The 16,396-nt window shown below is 42.5% G+C and overlaps 1 protein-coding gene across 1 annotated transcript; it reads right to left on the reverse strand.

The window, feature by feature from the left end:
* Nucleotides 1-1,002: 1,002 nt before the first annotated feature.
* On the reverse strand, nt 1,003-11,902 carry LOC308481997 (serpin B11-like). The gene is made up of 8 exons (XM_081014923.1): nt 11,729-11,902; nt 10,547-10,725; nt 9,130-9,186; nt 7,509-7,646; nt 5,449-5,566; nt 4,673-4,815; nt 3,306-3,461; nt 1,003-1,769 (listed from the first exon to the last, which is right to left on the reverse strand). Exons 2-8 carry the CDS (start codon nt 10,706-10,708, stop codon nt 1,371-1,373), a joined length of 1,173 nt encoding a protein of 390 aa, XP_080871049.1. The 5' UTR covers nt 10,709-10,725; nt 11,729-11,902; the 3' UTR covers nt 1,003-1,370.
* Between the last annotated feature and the right edge of the window lie 4,494 nt (nt 11,903-16,396).

A 16,396-nucleotide genomic window follows, 5' to 3' on the forward strand; every position in this document is an offset into this window, starting at 1 on the left:
AAAAAATATTTGATACTGTCTGTTATGTACTGAAGTTCTCACCCTGGGCCAACAGGGGGATACTGTAGATAGTTATGCAAATGAAGGATCGAAAGTTATGTTCAGTGATGGGATAGTTTTAGAAAGTTGCTACAGTAACGTTGTACTGGAGCTCTATATAAGCAGGCTGACTGAGCCCTTCAGCTCAGTTCTGTTCTGGCCTCTGAATAAACAAGAGCTGTTTGAAGAATCGCTGTGTCGTCTGATATGTTCACCCACAACCTAACACTGTCGGTAGGGCAGGTCACTCTGTAAATTGACTTTGTATCACGGGATTAAGGAGGGGGAATTTGGTATGCCTCATTCAGATCCAAATCATGAGGCATTCCAACTTGAGCAATTAATCCACCCCATCAGTTGAACTGGGACTCAGTTCAGGGATACTGTCCACCAATGCCCTCTTTTTCCTCCCTCACAAAACAGAATCTCAAGAAAATATCCATTTCTGCACTTGAAATCTGGACACAGTAGTCTAAACAGCTCACTTTCCCCTCTTGTTCCCTTTTGAGATCACCTGCGGCTTCTGCATTTGTTTAAACATCAGCAACATGTGGCTTGAGAAGCAAAGGGTCTCTACAGGGTCCAGGACCTACGTATTTAACAGAAGAAAAATCCTGACAACACAACGATAATCTAAGTAAAGAAATCCAAACATACATGGCTTCAGAAGATCCAGATGACCTCATTTTCCTCAGAGTGGCTTATGGTTCAGTGTGTGCCACAGTCCCTCACTATATTTGAAAAGTCGTGTGAAAATAGATGTGTGAAAGCATTGGCTCTGGGAGACAGATCTTAAAGTGAGGAACATTGAGAGGGAATTGGCATATTTTTATTGTATGCTTCCATTGAAAACCATTTCTGCAAACATTAAAGAATCAGCACTGAAAATAATCTGTAGGTAGCATTGGATTTCTGTACACCTCACCACTCATTAAGGACCCGGAATCACACAACAAAACCAAATATTTTGAATAGCTCACTTTATTTAGATTGTTGCTTTGGGTTTCGTTTTTCCTTCTTTGACACTTTGAGATTCTTCTCTTTTGGTTTTTAGATATGTGTTTTATTTTATTTTTTGAAGCGGGGCTGCTCCCTCCTTATCTCCCTCTCCCCATTTCCTCTGTTTAAAGCCCCATGTTGTAAATTAAAGTGAGTCTGCCTACATAAGCAGAAAGAGGTCCATCTTAGGTATTTGTACATTTTTTAGGAGACGAAAACCCGGAAATATTAGCTAAACAGAATGTAGAATATATGATTTTTGTTTCGTCACTTCTAACACCCTGGGCTTGCAACAAATGCAAAGGGCATGCATGTGATCATTTAAGCACCTGTTAAGGTGAATTATACCTGCCCAAAAATAGGATGGTCTGGGTTTTGTTGTTTCTTATAAGGAAAATGAAGGGGTGATCAGCTCTGATTTGAACTGGCATGCTTGTGGTAGAAACGCCCACCCCAGTGGCAGCTGCTGCCTCTGTGCCTTCTTCATTGACCACGACATAAGATTTATGAATGGCCTTGGACACAAACAGGTTTTTGCTTCCTGAGATGCCGGACAAATCAGCCTTTCCTCGTGTGAACACATCTGTCATTCCTAAAGCTACCAAAAGTTTGTTGAGCTCATAAGTTTCTTCCAGCTTGAACTTCGGCACATAAATGTCTACCTTTTGCTTTTGCATGTTTTTCGAACTGGTCCATTCTTGAAATTTTGCATAGGTGAGTTCCTTTTCAACCTGTCAAGTAAAAATAATAATCAATGCCAATTAAATATCTGCCCCCAGAAAAAGACGTGGGAAAAAGAGAAAGACAAATGTTTATTTATTAAAGCGTAGGCAAAGAATATGTCTAAAAGCTCCAATATTGTTTACACCCTCCCCCCAAAAAATGTTTTGGAAAAACCATTAAATTTGTCTGTGAAAATGGTGGTTTCTTAAAAAAAATATCGGTGGAAATGTTTTAACTAATGAGGAGAGGAGAATCCTTAGGTTCAGCAGCATGTACATAGCGCACTGTAATGTTGATTGTCTCTGCTTTAGAGTCCTTGATTTAACTTCTCTTTTAAAAGACACAATGGGCATATTCTGGGTCATCCTATGCACATTTCCCAGGGCATAAAGCCCCAAGGAGAACAATGGGATTCTATGAAATTGCACAAGAAACATAGCAGTCCAAACCTCCTTTGTGCCAAGGGTGTGGTGTCCCTCTGTCCCGCCTATCAGACAGAAGTTGCAGAGTAATCAAGAATATGGTTGTTAATAAGTCCCATTGTTGCATCCAAAGATGGTAAGGGTAAAAGGGTAAAGGACCCCTGGACTGTTAAGTCCAGTTGAATTCGACTATGGGGTTGCAGCGCTCATCTCACTTTCAGGCCGAGGGAGCCGGTGTTTGTCTCCAGACTGCTTTCTGGGTCACGTGGCCAGCAGGACTAAAGCGCTTCTGGCGCAACGGGACACTGTGATGGAAACCAGAGTGCACAGAAACACTGTTTACCTTCCCGCTGCAGCACTGGTATGCTTTCAAACTCCTAGGTTGGCAGGAGCTGAGACAAAAGCAACGGGCGCTCACCCCGTCATGTGGATTCGAATATAATAATAATTTATTATTTATACTCTGCCCATCTGGCTGGGTCTCCCCAGCCACTCTGGGCAGCCCCCAATCAAGTGTTCAAAACAATATAACGTTAAATATTAAAAACTTCCCTAAACAGGGCAGCCTTCAGATGTCTTTTAAAGATAGGATAGCTGCTTATTTCCTTCACATCTGAAGAGAGGGTGTTCCACAGGGTGGGTGCCACTACTGAGAAGGCCCTCTGTCTGGTTCCCTGTAACCTCACTTCTCGCAATGAGGGAACCGCCAGAAGGACCTCAGCGCTGGATCTCATGGAGGTGGAGACGCTCCTTCAGGTATACAGGACAATCTGCAAGGCTTGATGGTTTAGACCACAGCACCACCTGTGTCCCTGGGCACATCCAAAGATAACACTAGTATTAACAGACATTGACAATGCAGGCCTACTGGATTCCCCTGCTCTATGTCTGTTAAAATTACAAAATAAAACAGAATTGGCAACTGACAGGACAAAAGCTACAGTTCATATATCTCTATATTTCTCCAAGATTTCTTCAGTTGACTAATCAGTTGAACAATTTATTCTCATTGATCAGGTTTTGTTTTAAAGCAATGTATGTATGTATGTATGTATGCCCGCTACAAAGTTTTGAAAGTTGACTTCAATTCCTTGATCCTTTTCAGAAATCAAAGCAAATTACCTGGTGTGCACCTCCTTTCTTGTCTGGCAGTAGAATGAACATACTCATCTCATTCTTATCATAGGGAAGCTCAAGTATTTGCAGTGATGGATTTTGTATATAGGCCACATTGAATTCACCTTCCTTATTCATCATTGGCACATTTTTGCTCTGATTCTGTAGTGAATAAAGCAAGTAGTTAAGCATAAAATGTCATTTTTCGTGTGTGTAAAAGAGGTGGCTATAAGCCATATGAAGTACTGAGTATAGTAGGATAGTTGCAATGATTTCCAGTGTTGTACCTTTTTTGTTTAGCACCTTCGAACATCGGACCACTCTGGTATAAAACACAAATGTATTCTGTATCCCCAACGTACAATGCAATAGTCAGAGCTGGCCCACCAATGAGGCAGGATTATTATTATTATTTATTGAATTTTATACTGCCCTATGCCCAGAGGTCTCAGGGCAGTTCGCATAAAAAGATCACAGTATATAAAATAAAAATAAAAGCAATAATACCCCCCCCAAAAAAGAGCCACATTTTAAAAGGGCATAGGATGTCAATCAGATCAACCAAAGGCTTGGTTAAAAAGGAATGTTTTTCCTGGTGCCTAAAGGTGTATAGTGAAGGCGCCAGGCGAACTTCCCTGGGGAGAGCATTCCATAGACGGGGAGCCACTTCAGAGAAGGCCTGTTCTCATGTTGCCACCCTCTGCACCTCTCGAGGAGGAGGCACACGAAGGAGGGCCTCAGAAGATGATCTCAGGGTCCGGGTAGGTTCATATGGAAAGAGGTATTGCGGTCCTAAGTTGTTTAATGAAGGATGAAGAATCTTGCCTTCCCCACTGCCTCTGCTGCCTTTTGGCATGCTCCTCCCTCTCACTGAGATCAGCAAAAAGTGGGAGCATTCCAAGTCTGGCAAGAGAGGGGAGCATTCTGGTGAGTGGTGGAGGTGAAAGGGGCATGGGGACAGCGGCAGAGGGAGGCACAATCCCATTTTATCTCAGGCGGGAAGTTTGGATGGACCTCCAGTTATTACTTTTGGACAGATAAAGGTAAAGGGACCCCTGACCATTAGGTCCAGTCACGGACGACTCTGACGTTGCGGCGCTGATCTCGCTTTATTAGCCAAAGGAGCCAGCGTACAGCTTCCGGGTCATGTGGCCAGCATGACTAAGCCACTTCTGGTGAACCAGAGCAGTGCACGGAAACGCCATTTACCTTCCCACCGGAGCGGTACCTATTTATCTACTTGCACTAACATGTTTTCGAACTGCTAGGTTGGTAGGAGCTGGGACCGAACAACGGGAGCTCACCCCCTTGGACAGATAGCTGTCCATAATAAATGGCATTCCCATCTCCACCAACCTTTCGGCATATTATACCTCGTTAATCCAGAAAGGTGCTTCCTTGGTGAGTTTCTTATCAAATTGGGACTTCCAGTTTCCTTTAAAATATATAGCATTCGCTAAGACCAAGATAGTTGTTGTGTCAATAGATCCACTGGCCATCAGGTCCTTGATTTTACCTTTTTAAAAGACAGATTCAAGGCAAAATATTTAATCGTCAAAATGACAATGAAATTTTCAACCGTGTAACATCTAAAACATGAAGCTTATCCACCATGTGCAACACACCATTAAAGGGTTCATTACTTTTGTACATATTAAAATTCTGTGGGCTGCTCAGTTCTTCTGGGAATCAAATCTTTCAATGCCATTCAGTTTCTCAATCTTCAATTACTTTCCCGCCATTTTAGCATTTAGCTTGTGATTTATTTGTTTAATAAAGACCACATGAACATTTGTATGCCATTTTTTTGCATGGAATTTTGCCTCATACACTTTTTTGCAAGCAATTTTCTTCAATAGAACACTTTCTTGTATGTCATTTTCACTAACTTGCATTTTTTTTTGCCCACCTTTCCTCAATATATATGCTTTTTCGTATGCATTTTTTGGAATGGAAAACTGCAATCAAAAAATTGTAGATGCGTGGATTTCAAGTGCTCGATGCATTTCTGGTCCACATGTTTGCATCCGAAGTGTGAATTAGGTACCGTAAGTTCACATTAAAATGTAAAGTGAACAAATTTCTCCCATATCCCTTTCCTTAGCTGATCCATTTCCAAATAAGTGAGATGTAACTTCTGTTCCTTTACCATTTGTTTGCTTTTCAACCCAAGTGTTAATCTGATTTCTAGCTTCCTCTGTTTTTGTCTCAAAGTCCACTTTTTGCAACTCAGCATGGTACATCTCCTTCGTGCAATGTAAGAATTGCTGTAAAGAATAATAATAATAAAACATTAATGCAATTATTATTATTTAAACAATTTCATTGAATTTGTATGCCATCCCTTCCTCCAAATCAGCCCAGGGCAGCAGAAGCTATGGCTGTCATATATATGTAATAAATGGGAATTTATTGTTTGGTATGGCATATGAATTTCCCCATGTTGCTCTCCTACTACTAATTGTTTAGTGCCTGCTGTTGAAGAGAAGTAGAAAGCTTAGTTAAAAAGAAATATAGAATACAGTCATACCTTGGCATCTGTTCCGGAAGTCTGTTTGACTTCCAAAACGTTCGAAAACCAAAGTGCAGCTTTTGATTGGCTGCAGGAAGCTGCAGGAAGCCATGGAAGCCCCGCCGGATGTTTGGCTTCCAAAAATAGTTCACAAACCAGAACACACACTTGTGAGGTCCGGGAGCCAAAACTTTCCAAAACTAAGCTGTTCAACTTCCAAGGTATGATTAATACTGTGGGATTTACGGAGCCATTTCCCTATTCAGAAGAAGTAGGTGGTTCCTTTGCTTTTCCAGAATGTTCCTCAAGGAGGTGCCTTCTGGACACTGAGCGCCGCTCAGTTCTTCTGGTAACTGACAGTCTGGAGGTGAGACACATGGAGCTCACTGTGGTGAAGCCATAGGTCCATTCTGCTTCTTCTGCTGCACACCAAACTCTCCGTGCCTTCCCCTCCCTCTCAGGAACCACCAATGTTGCTCAGTGTTCAGAAGGCAGGTGAGTAATGCTGTTCTATCTGAGCCACCCCATTAAACGCTACTGTGCTCTTCCTGACTTATGTCAGCCTTCATTTTCTTTCATGACTCTTCCCCCTCTTATGCTGAATGCCAGACAAAGATGGAGTTGAACTCATTTGTTGATTTAATATATTTGTGCCCCACCTTTCTCTCAAGGAGAGAAACTTGTTGAGCATGGGCTCAACAAGTTTCATTTGTACCATATAACTTCCCCTGTGTCTCCTCTCCCCGCTGTGTTTCCCCCACAGTGCTTCAGATCTGCTTCAGAAATTTGGGGTAACTCCCAGAGCAGATCCGAGGTGCAGAAGGGAGGAGAGACACTTCTGGTGCACAAGTGTGAATCATGCACTGGCTTTGCTGAATACAATGCACAGCCTATTATAGATCAATAATAACAAACATTTTTATTATTTAAATGCTGTCCATCGGACTGGGTTGCCCCAGCCACTCTGAGTGGCTCCCAACAGAATATTAAAAACAAAATAAAACGTAAAACATTAAAGACCAAACTTCAAGGTCCCCTGGCCAGAACCCCTCTGACACGATTGTATATCTCCTCGCAGACACAGATAAGTATGTGAGCTGGCGTGTAGCACTCTTTGCAACTGCCGCTAGGAAAATTAGAGCAAATTATATAGCCAAGGTAGCCAACTGTAAAGGAGATGAATTTATTTGACCCTAACTACATCAAGCTATATTCTATCTTTATCATCAAACTCTGAATATAATTGCACATTGTATTAATTAACATTTTTAATATATTAGTGGCCATGTGATAATTTTAGCTTAAAAATTTTATTGTTTAATGTCTTAATTTGTATATTAAGGTACTTTTATAGCTCTGTTTAGAGTAGATAATGTCCTGATAATATAAATGTTAAGTTTTTTGTATCAATTCAGTATATTTTCTTTTAATTGTTGAATGATTCTGTGTACATTGCGGCAGCCTTTGGCTATGTGCAATAAAACTGACTGACTGACTGACTAAAGACCAAACTTCAAAGGCCCTACAACTACTCCCATGTACCATTTAAAACACCCTCCACTGTCAAGAAAAGAGATACTAAATAGGCATCAGTAAAAGGAAGTGGACTCATTGCTATCAATTTCATGTGGTCTGTGCTGCTCATCCAACAGCAATGTGTCTACACAGGGAGGAGCATAGAAAGTGTTCTTCCTTACCTGTAGAAATGTGTATTTCTCTTCTCCATAAAGCCTATTGGCAATGCTCAGTTCGAAATTTTTGTCATGATGGTTGATAGCTGCTAAGAGTGCTTTGAATTGGATGTGTGGTCCTCCCGGTCTGTCACACTGTGTATCCTTTAAATAGCAAAGGCTGTTTAACAGTACATCGACATTCTCGTAAATATGGCTCCCAACACCCTCCAAACCATTACATGGACAAATCCCAAATCCGGAGTCAAAGTGAGCAGATAATGGAGAAATTGGGGGCTCTTCTGAGTGGAAGCACGTGCCCCCCTCCAAGGCATCCTGAACCAAACTCAATTGCTCCCAGAACTCCAAGACTGCCATGGAGCAGTCTTTGAAAGTGTGCATATTTCTGTTGGGGAATTATGTTCAAAGTGCTTTCCTTCAGTAGGGGTCAGCAGGGCAGGGCAGTATACCCCTGAGCTCTAATAATAATAATAATAATAATAATAATAATAATAATAATAACAACTTATTTATACCCTGCCCATCTGGCTGGGTTTCCCCAGCCACTCTGGGCGGCTTCCAACAGAATATTAAAATACAATAGTCTATTAAACATTAAAAGCTTCCCTAAAGAGGGCTGCCTTCAGATGTCTCCTGAATCGCTGCCTGCTGACCAGAAGGTAGGAGGGGGAGAGTTACCCCGCTAACTCTCGGTATATAGTAGCTATCTGGTGAACAGGAACAGCATGTAGCCGACCACAACTGCTTTTCATATATGACTTCGGTTATCCAAATTGAAGCCTTTTCAACTGCGTTATAATCTCTGCATTGCAGATGAGGGTAGGGCCTGGAGATGGGAAGAACCATACCTAAGAGCTAAACCATGGTTTAGCTAAGGTGAGATTTTGACCAGGCCTTTGCAGCTTGAATTCTTAGTCACTACATTATACCAGCTTGACTTCCAAGAAAGCTGAGCCTCACAGCTGCACCCAGGGGTGCCAACTTGAATAAAATATTGGGGGTGGGGTGGGAGAAAGGTAAGTCCCAGCCCACATAATCAGTCACATGCTGTGGTGCATGCACACCATTTCTTTGTAAAGTTTGGTGCCCCCTCAAATATTTTATTGGGGGGCTGAAGCCCACTCGGCCCCTAGGAGTTGGCTGCTATGGCTGTAGCTGTTTATGATTTCAGATTATCTCACATTTTGAAAGGATCATCAGCTAGATCCATATTAAAGGTAAAGGGACCCCTGACCATTAGGTCCAGTCGTGGCCGACTCTGGGGTTGCGGTGCTCATCTTGCTTTACTGGCCGAGGGAGCCGGCGTACAGCTTCCGGGTCATGTGGCCAGCATGACGAAGCCACTTCTGGCGAACCAGAGCAGTGCATGGAAACAACGTTTACCTTCCCACCGGAGCAGTACATATTTATCTACTTGCACTTGACGTGCTTTCGAACTGCTAGGTTGGCAGGAGCAGGGACCAAGCAACAGGAGCTCACCCCGTCGCGGGGATTCGAACCGCCAACCTTCTGATCGGCAAGTCCTAGGCTCTGTGGTTTAACCCACAGCTCCACCCGCATCCCTAGATCCATATTATTCCCCCCCCAAAAAAGAACCCTTAGTGAAACAGAAATGATATGCCAGTACTTTTTCAGCCGAGCCTGGAGAGCTTCCAGATCCAGTGACCTCATTGAAGTGAAGGACCTGCAACACAAAATGTGGAATGAGAAACCACAGATCTACTCCAAGTCACTTTGCCATCTTCTTTTCATCCTCCTCCAGTACAATGAAAACACTTCATTTGAGCAGGGGGCTTATTGGAGTTTAGGACAGGGGTTGGGAACCACGTGTCCCTGAGCTGTGATAACACATCTTGCTTAGCTTCATGGAGAAATGTGTGTGTTTGTGTAGAAATCTCTGGCTTTTGTGGGGCTGGAATATCGCCTACGGTACAGAGTGTTGGGATACTGCCAGGGAGATGGAGGCATCAGGCAGGCCACCAAGTCATCTCCAGACCATCCCGTGGAACAGCATCAGTCAATTAGCAACACGAGCCTCAGAGACATTCCAAGACACTCCACACCCTTTCAGCAGAGTCTCCACAACGAAAGGATGCAGACAGGAGAGCATATTTACAGCTTTATTCAATGTAGATCAGAACAAAGGAAAAACATGACCGCTTGCCTCCGTGTGCAGGAAAACAGCTGGAACAAAAGCTATATACAAAACGGAAGTTCCCAGCGAGAAAGTAAACAGGCATGTGACACACAACAATCATGCCTGACTCTTTTAAGGTGGAACGAAAATTTCCTAAGAGGACAGAGTCGCATCTATCACCCTGCCTCCTTTTCCCTCTGACCCCGCCCACTTTTGTCTCTGGCCACACCCAGCACTGGCATGCAACCCCTCAGAAAGTTTCCCACAAGGGAATGCTGCACTTGGACTGAAAACCACTTCCCACAACTGCCAATGGGTATCATATAACTAATAGTTGGTCCTTCACCCGACCTCAGATTTTTTTTTTGGGGGGGAGACTCTTTTTTGGGGGGGAAGCCAGTGTGGTGTAGTGGTTCAGAGCGGTGGACTCGTAATCTGGTGAACCGGGTTCGCTTCCCCACTCCTCCACATGCAGCTGCTGGGTGGCCTTCGGCTAGTCACACTTCTCTGAAGTCTCTCAGCCCCACTCACCTCACAGAGTGTTTGTTGTGGGGGAGGAAGGGAATGGAGAATGTTAGCCGCTTTTTATCGGGTAGTGATAAAGCGGGATATCAAATCCAAACTCTTCTTCTTCTTCTTTCTCAGAGTCAAAACTAACACATTTCCTTTTTATCACAAAGGAACCTAATGAAAGCCATCAAGGAGGAAGAGTGGCTAGCAGGAGAAGATTCCACATGGTTCAGGAGAATCGGGTGGCCATCTTTTCCCTAACTTCTTTAAATGGGTCTCCTCTGACTGGGACTCAGTCAACTACCACCCATTGTATTATCTGATCTTTGAAATAGGAGGCATTTGCATAATATGACACTTGGCATACACACAGCGGTGGTGGTGGGGTGTTTCCTACCTTCTCCATCTGCTTAGCAGTGTCTCCTCTGGCTCCAAGAAAGACCATGCCCAAAGCGGCTGCAATGCTCATGGGGGAGAAGAAGATGTTCCCCGAAGTGCTGTCAATCTTCTTGTGTAAATCAAAGGCAAATTTGTCGATTGCATCCACAAGGGTAGTCATGGTGCTGATTGTGATATCTGGGACAAATATCATCAGGTTAATTCTTCTGGTGGACTCCTTTGTATATAGTCCCTTCTTATTGGTCTTATTTTTGTCTAAAGGATGAATAGCTCCATAGAAAGGTATTCACAGTGCCTTCAATACCACGTTACTTCAATTTTATTTAAAACGCCTACACCCCACCTTTCTAAAAAGCTCAAGATAGAGAATATGATCTTGATGTCAGTGTGGCTTCTAAACACTGACTTGAAATGTTCCTTGAAAAAGTTTTGCCCTTAACAACAGGCTTCTTTATAAGGCAGGCTCTGGAGGGAAGGTTTGTGTGTGGCGTACAGGCTGTTGCTCTGGCCAAGATGGCTGAAGAGCGGGGCAAGATAGAATGATTCTCTGTATATAGTTTCATTTTACTTTATTAGACCAGTAGTTACATAAGTTAGATAAGCTGTAGTGTGAACTTAACAACAAATACTCTAAGAAGGACCTGTTTTAGCAGGACTTTCAATGCCAGTCAAGTTTTGAACTGTCAACAGTTCCAGTCATAAGATCCATATTATTTCCTTATTATTTAGTTCAGATAGGTTTCCTGGAGCTTAGGGGCAAGTGAATGAGATTCCCTGACCTCACTGCCATATTACTCCAACTCATTCCCATCCCAGGGAACACAGTGTCACCACCACAAAGAAGACACTGCTCTTTGGGGGGCTACATATGTTGCCCCCTTCCCCCATACAAATAAACAAATAGATGAGCCTATGTATAAAGTATCTGTGCTAAAGTGATGTCCACCTTTTTGGGGGTGCTGTGTTGATAATTTTTTTAATTGACTTATAAAGTATGTATGGAGAGGTAACCAGAATAAGTGCTCTTAAAATACATTTCTTGAATTTGGTTCCTCTCCATGGAAATCTAGCATTGTACCACCACCCCAAGCCTGTGTCCCTTAGATGTAAATATGGATGTTCTAAGATTGAAAACCCTTCCTCAGTTACCAGAAGAGAGAAAAGTCTGTATGAAGCTTACCTTTTCCTCTGTGGAAGTGATTCCAATGCAGCTGATGCACCTTCTTTCGAGGCTCCACTATTTAAAGCTGGAGAATTGCATAAATCAAAGAATTGTTTTTGTTATGCACAGGTGCAATTTGGGAACTTCCTGGAGAATGAGTTCGTGGTGCCAGAAATTGCAAATGAATCTGCAATAGCAAGCCAGATTGTCTAGAGCAGCAGAATGAGGAATCCTGGATCTACTGGTGTTGCAATTTGGGAATAGAGGTGGGGCAGGAGCTCCTGCGCCTTCAATAGAATTTCAGAAGGTGTAGCTTGTCACGAAAAGGTCATCTGAGAAGCATTTCCAAAACAAAACAGAAAACCCTTCCTCAGTTAATAATCTACTCGTGTTGCAACTTGGGTTTAGATTTCAGCTTACTTGGCACATCAATTGCAGAAGAAGTTGAAACAGACCAGAAGGTTCTTGAAAATAGGAAGGTTTGGAAAATAAGACTGAGAAGGCATTCTGCCAGGTCAATTCCCTCATCCATTATCAAATCATGGATGGTGTTGGTCTTACTAGTCATTGACCTGGCTTTGCACAGCACTACCTTAAGGTCATGTGGGACACCCTTGTTGATACCTGTATCTGCCTGGCCAAGACCTGACACAGAGGCAAGGGTAGTCTTCAGATAGTGACTAAACCCGACTCCTGAGTAAAAACATAATCTGATCCTAGTGTAACTCTTCCTCCTGCCCATGATCACTGAGATTGAGTGTTCCATTGTCTCTGCCCCAGTGGTGCCTGTCCCAGCCATTATATTGGCTAGGGTCCACTCCCGAGGCAGCCCTGACCCTCTCCCCTTAAAAACAAACTTAACTTATACAAAGGTAATGAAAAAATGGACATATAACAATTTTTAAATGATTTTTTAAAAAATCTCCAACCCCATTCAATCATTCAAACTGGGAGGTGGCGGGGAAGGGGTTTGCTGATCTCAGATCAGATGTCTGTATAATTTTATTTGTGTATAATGTTGAATGAGTGGACAAGAGGGTTTTGGGCTTGTATACGGTGCTGTAGGGGCATGAGACTGGGAACTAGGCCGCCATCTTGGCTCCATGAAGGCCTGGCCCCCTTAGCACTCCCATCCTAAATCTAATTTCTCTCAAGTAAGTGTACCACAGAGACGCACACTAAAGCATGGCAAACGTGTGGTGAATACCAGAAGTCTCTAGAAGTATGGCTTTGCAGCACTTCCGGGTTGGCGCCTCCAGGCAATGGCAGAGTTCCTCCGATCGGGAGGAATTTGCTCCGCGGAAATTAGGGTCTGACCGCCACGGCGAAGGCGGAGACCCACTGAAATCACAGGCGGAAGAAGCCTGTGAACTTGGGATTCGGCTGGCACCCTTTGCGCCTCCCCTACTCGCGGGGAAACCCTGATTTGGGGATCCGGAGTGAAGTGGGGTGAGTGGCGCGGTGCTTCGAATTGACTGCTTCTTTCACGGAGTGAAGCCGCATCGCTGTTGCCGGAGAGCGCTGACTTTTTCCTGTGGACAATTGGATTTTAAACAACTACCCGTGAGTAGAACGGAAAATTAGATCCTTAAATTTGGCATCGAAACGGGAAGGTTCTAAACAGGAAGTCCGCCTTCCTTTTTTGTAAACAGATTGAAGCAAAGAAGTTGCAAGTTAAAGCCTTGGAAAGTTTATTTTTGTAAAGGATTAAATCTCCATCAGTTAAAACTATTAAACCACCCTTGGAAGCAGGAGAAGAGGGGGGAAATTTTGGACCTAGTGAGCCTGCAGAAGAGAGTGAAAAACCAAATTACCACTGCTCCGAACCTGGAAACGGGCTGCCAGAAAGAGTGACGTTTTTTGACAGCTAGCAATAAGAGAAATATATTGTTTCCATTGTACTTATCTGCGTTTAAAAAGTGGGAAAAGAAACTAACTTTATAGTTTAAATTGTGTTTGAAAGGATTGATACAAGTGGAGACTGTTTCCCTCTAGAGGGAGCTTTTGAAACTGTTACAAGAGTGGAGCTGGGGGTTTTCCAGTCGCAAGATAAGAACTGTGTGAAATAGAGATTGACCTTGGACTTTAAGAATGTTGACAGAAGGAGCCTTAGTGACTGTATTATGTACGATAAGCTATTCGTTGGAACAGCTCCACAAGAAGACGGACGCTATGAATACCAAACTTGAGAACTTGGGACAAAAAGTGACTAATTTGGAACAAAAAGTGACCATTAATACAGAAATTGTTCAGGATTTGACACAGGAACCTACCTTGACAGGACAAACTGGGGAGAAGACGAAGGAAAATGTTGGTGTTGTTAAACCTAAAATAATACAAGTGGAAGCCCCAGTTTTACAGAGGCAAACTGAGGACTATAAGTGGAGCCCTTTTATGAATGAATATAGAAAAAGCCAGAATTTGAAGATTGGAGCCCTGCTTGGATTGAAGAAGGAAGGTTGGATAGACTCTTTCAAGCAGAGATTTACTGACCCTTGGGTCCTGAATCTGGGTGAGGAGGTGATTGGAGTTGTGGGGGCCTTTGGATCTGGAGGAGCCTTGAAACATGATTTGAGACATTGTATGGACACTGGTTTTAGCTGTGGAGAGTTGGTTGGTCTGTTGAGAGGGAATGGGGGCATGATTGGATCGGGGCCCCCCCAAGACCTGCGCTTCAGCACCCTCAGTATTAAAGAATATGAAGAAAAACTGCAGAAGGGACTTGGAAAAGATTTAAGAGCCTCGGACAGAAGATCTCCAGGTTGATGAACTATATGGAATGGACGGAAATGACTGGCAGAATCCGAGACCAGGGAGAAGAGATGGTGGTAGAAGATTGGGAAAGTTTAAAGTTTATATATAGAAATATTGTAAATTTAATGAGTGTTAGAAAATTGTTGGAATGAAATTTTATGGCTTTAGCAGAAATGTTATAAGGAGTTAGGTATAATTAAGTATTTCAGTATTAATGGAAAATAAGGTACAAAATATGTTAAGATATTCATAATGATAAAAATAGAGAAAGATGGAAAGGTATTGCTGAAACAAGTAATAGAAGTGGAATACAAAAAGGGAGGTGAGAGGAGGTCAATGAAATAAGGGAATGAAAGATAGAGTAATGAAATGGTATGGTATATGTTTTTAAATTGTTGTTCCTTTGCTTTGTTTAGGTTAATGTGTTAAGGTTGTGTTTTGTATTGTTTGTTGTATTGTTTTTTCTTTTCTCTCTTTTTTTCTTCTTCTCTGTTCTATTTTGTCTTTTTCTTTCACCTATTTTCTTCCTTTTTCTTTTCTTGTAAGTTTTAAAAGCAATAAAGATTATTTTTTTAAAAAAAATAATAAAAAAATAGAAGTATGGCTTTGCTGACTGGGGCTGTGTAGGTGTAGTCCAAAAAGTACCTGAAATGCACCAGCTCCAAGACGGCTACTGTCTGGTGAAATATGGTGCCAGCACTTTATTTACTCTCTGACACAATATCAGAAGTGTTAATGAACAGTAAGCTCAATTAGTTGGGCCAGGATGTTTGCAGCCTGAGGTCAGAGAAGCCAGAATTACTTCATGAGGAAACATAGGAGCCATCTAAGCAAACAACTGCCTCTCCCCAAGCTGAAGAATATCACTGCTCATTGGTGATGCCCACTGGTAACATTCCCAGATGTCTTTGGGGGACGCCAAGTCTGCTTAAAGTTGTATGGTACTGTTTTAACCTTAGATGGATCCATGGACTGGCCAAGCCTAACAAGTTTGGTTTGGTTCTCCTTCATCTTGTTTATCCATGAACTGGCAGGCAACACGTTCCAAACAGTCCTCTTTCTGGAGAGACTGTACACACTAAAGAGGCTTCATTTACTCGCCAAGTTCTAGGTGACCACCCTTCCCTTTCCCTCCGGTGTGTTTACTCACTCAGTAATTTTACACAAAACCTAATATCGTTTATGGCTTTTTCATTGGTCTCTTTCTTGTTTGATATTCCTCTTGTCTAAAACCAATAAAAATGATTTTAAACAAGATTCCAGATTTGGAAAGATTTCAGATGCTTCCAACAGTTTGCTTCAGATTTTATCCTTTTGAATAGTGCAGGGATGAGGGAGAATTTGAGCTGGCTTATGTTTTTGCTGTGGGTTCATGCTGCACATCAGCTTTTAGCTCAGGGAAGGGTGCGATGCACTGCAAAGCACTTTGCATGTTTACGATGAATCATGGTTTGAGGCTCTAAGGGAAACCTGTTCTTGTGACAGCCGATGAGAGGCACCTCCTTTGAAAAAGCAACTTAAAAGAGCTTGCAACAATTGCCAGGAGTGACACTTAAACCTAGAAGTTGTAAATTCTTTGGAGCTTTCATCACTAAAGAAACCACCCCATTTTGTAAGAGGAATTTTGGTCCTTTTTTGAGGACTATGAAGGAGGACTGAAAGAAATGGAAACGTCTTGAGTTTTCCTGGTTGGGTTGAATCACCACTCTTAAAATGATGATCCTTTATAGATTTCCCCCTCTCTGTTCCAGACCCTTCTCAAGAGTATCCCCTTGCATAATTTTCAATGCTGGCAAAAAATATTTGATACTGTCTGTTATGTACTGAAGTTCTCACCCTGGGCCAAAATAAGAGAAATATATTGTTTCCATTGTACTCATCTGCGTTTAAAAAGTGGGAAAAGAAACTAACTTTATAGTTTAAATTGTGTTT

Source organism: Podarcis pityusensis, assembly GCF_964106645.2.
Source record: "Podarcis pityusensis genome assembly, chromosome: 7".
Classification (NCBI taxonomy): domain Eukaryota; kingdom Metazoa; phylum Chordata; class Lepidosauria; order Squamata; family Lacertidae; genus Podarcis; species Podarcis pityusensis.

Bases quoted from the DNA above. Each gene is read 5' to 3' on its own strand.
- LOC308481997 (XM_081014923.1), bottom strand. From the start codon at position 10,708: ATGACTACCCTTGTGGATGCAATCGACAAATTTGCCTTTGATTTACAC. The intron at 4,816-5,448 runs GTAAAGGAACAG...TCTTTTAAAAAG, and splicing joins GGTTGAAAAGCAAACAAATG to GTAAAATCAAGGACCTGATG. The intron at 3,462-4,672 runs GTATAATATGCC...TATTCACTACAG, and splicing joins CACCTTTCTGGATTAACGAG to AATCAGAGCAAAAATGTGCC.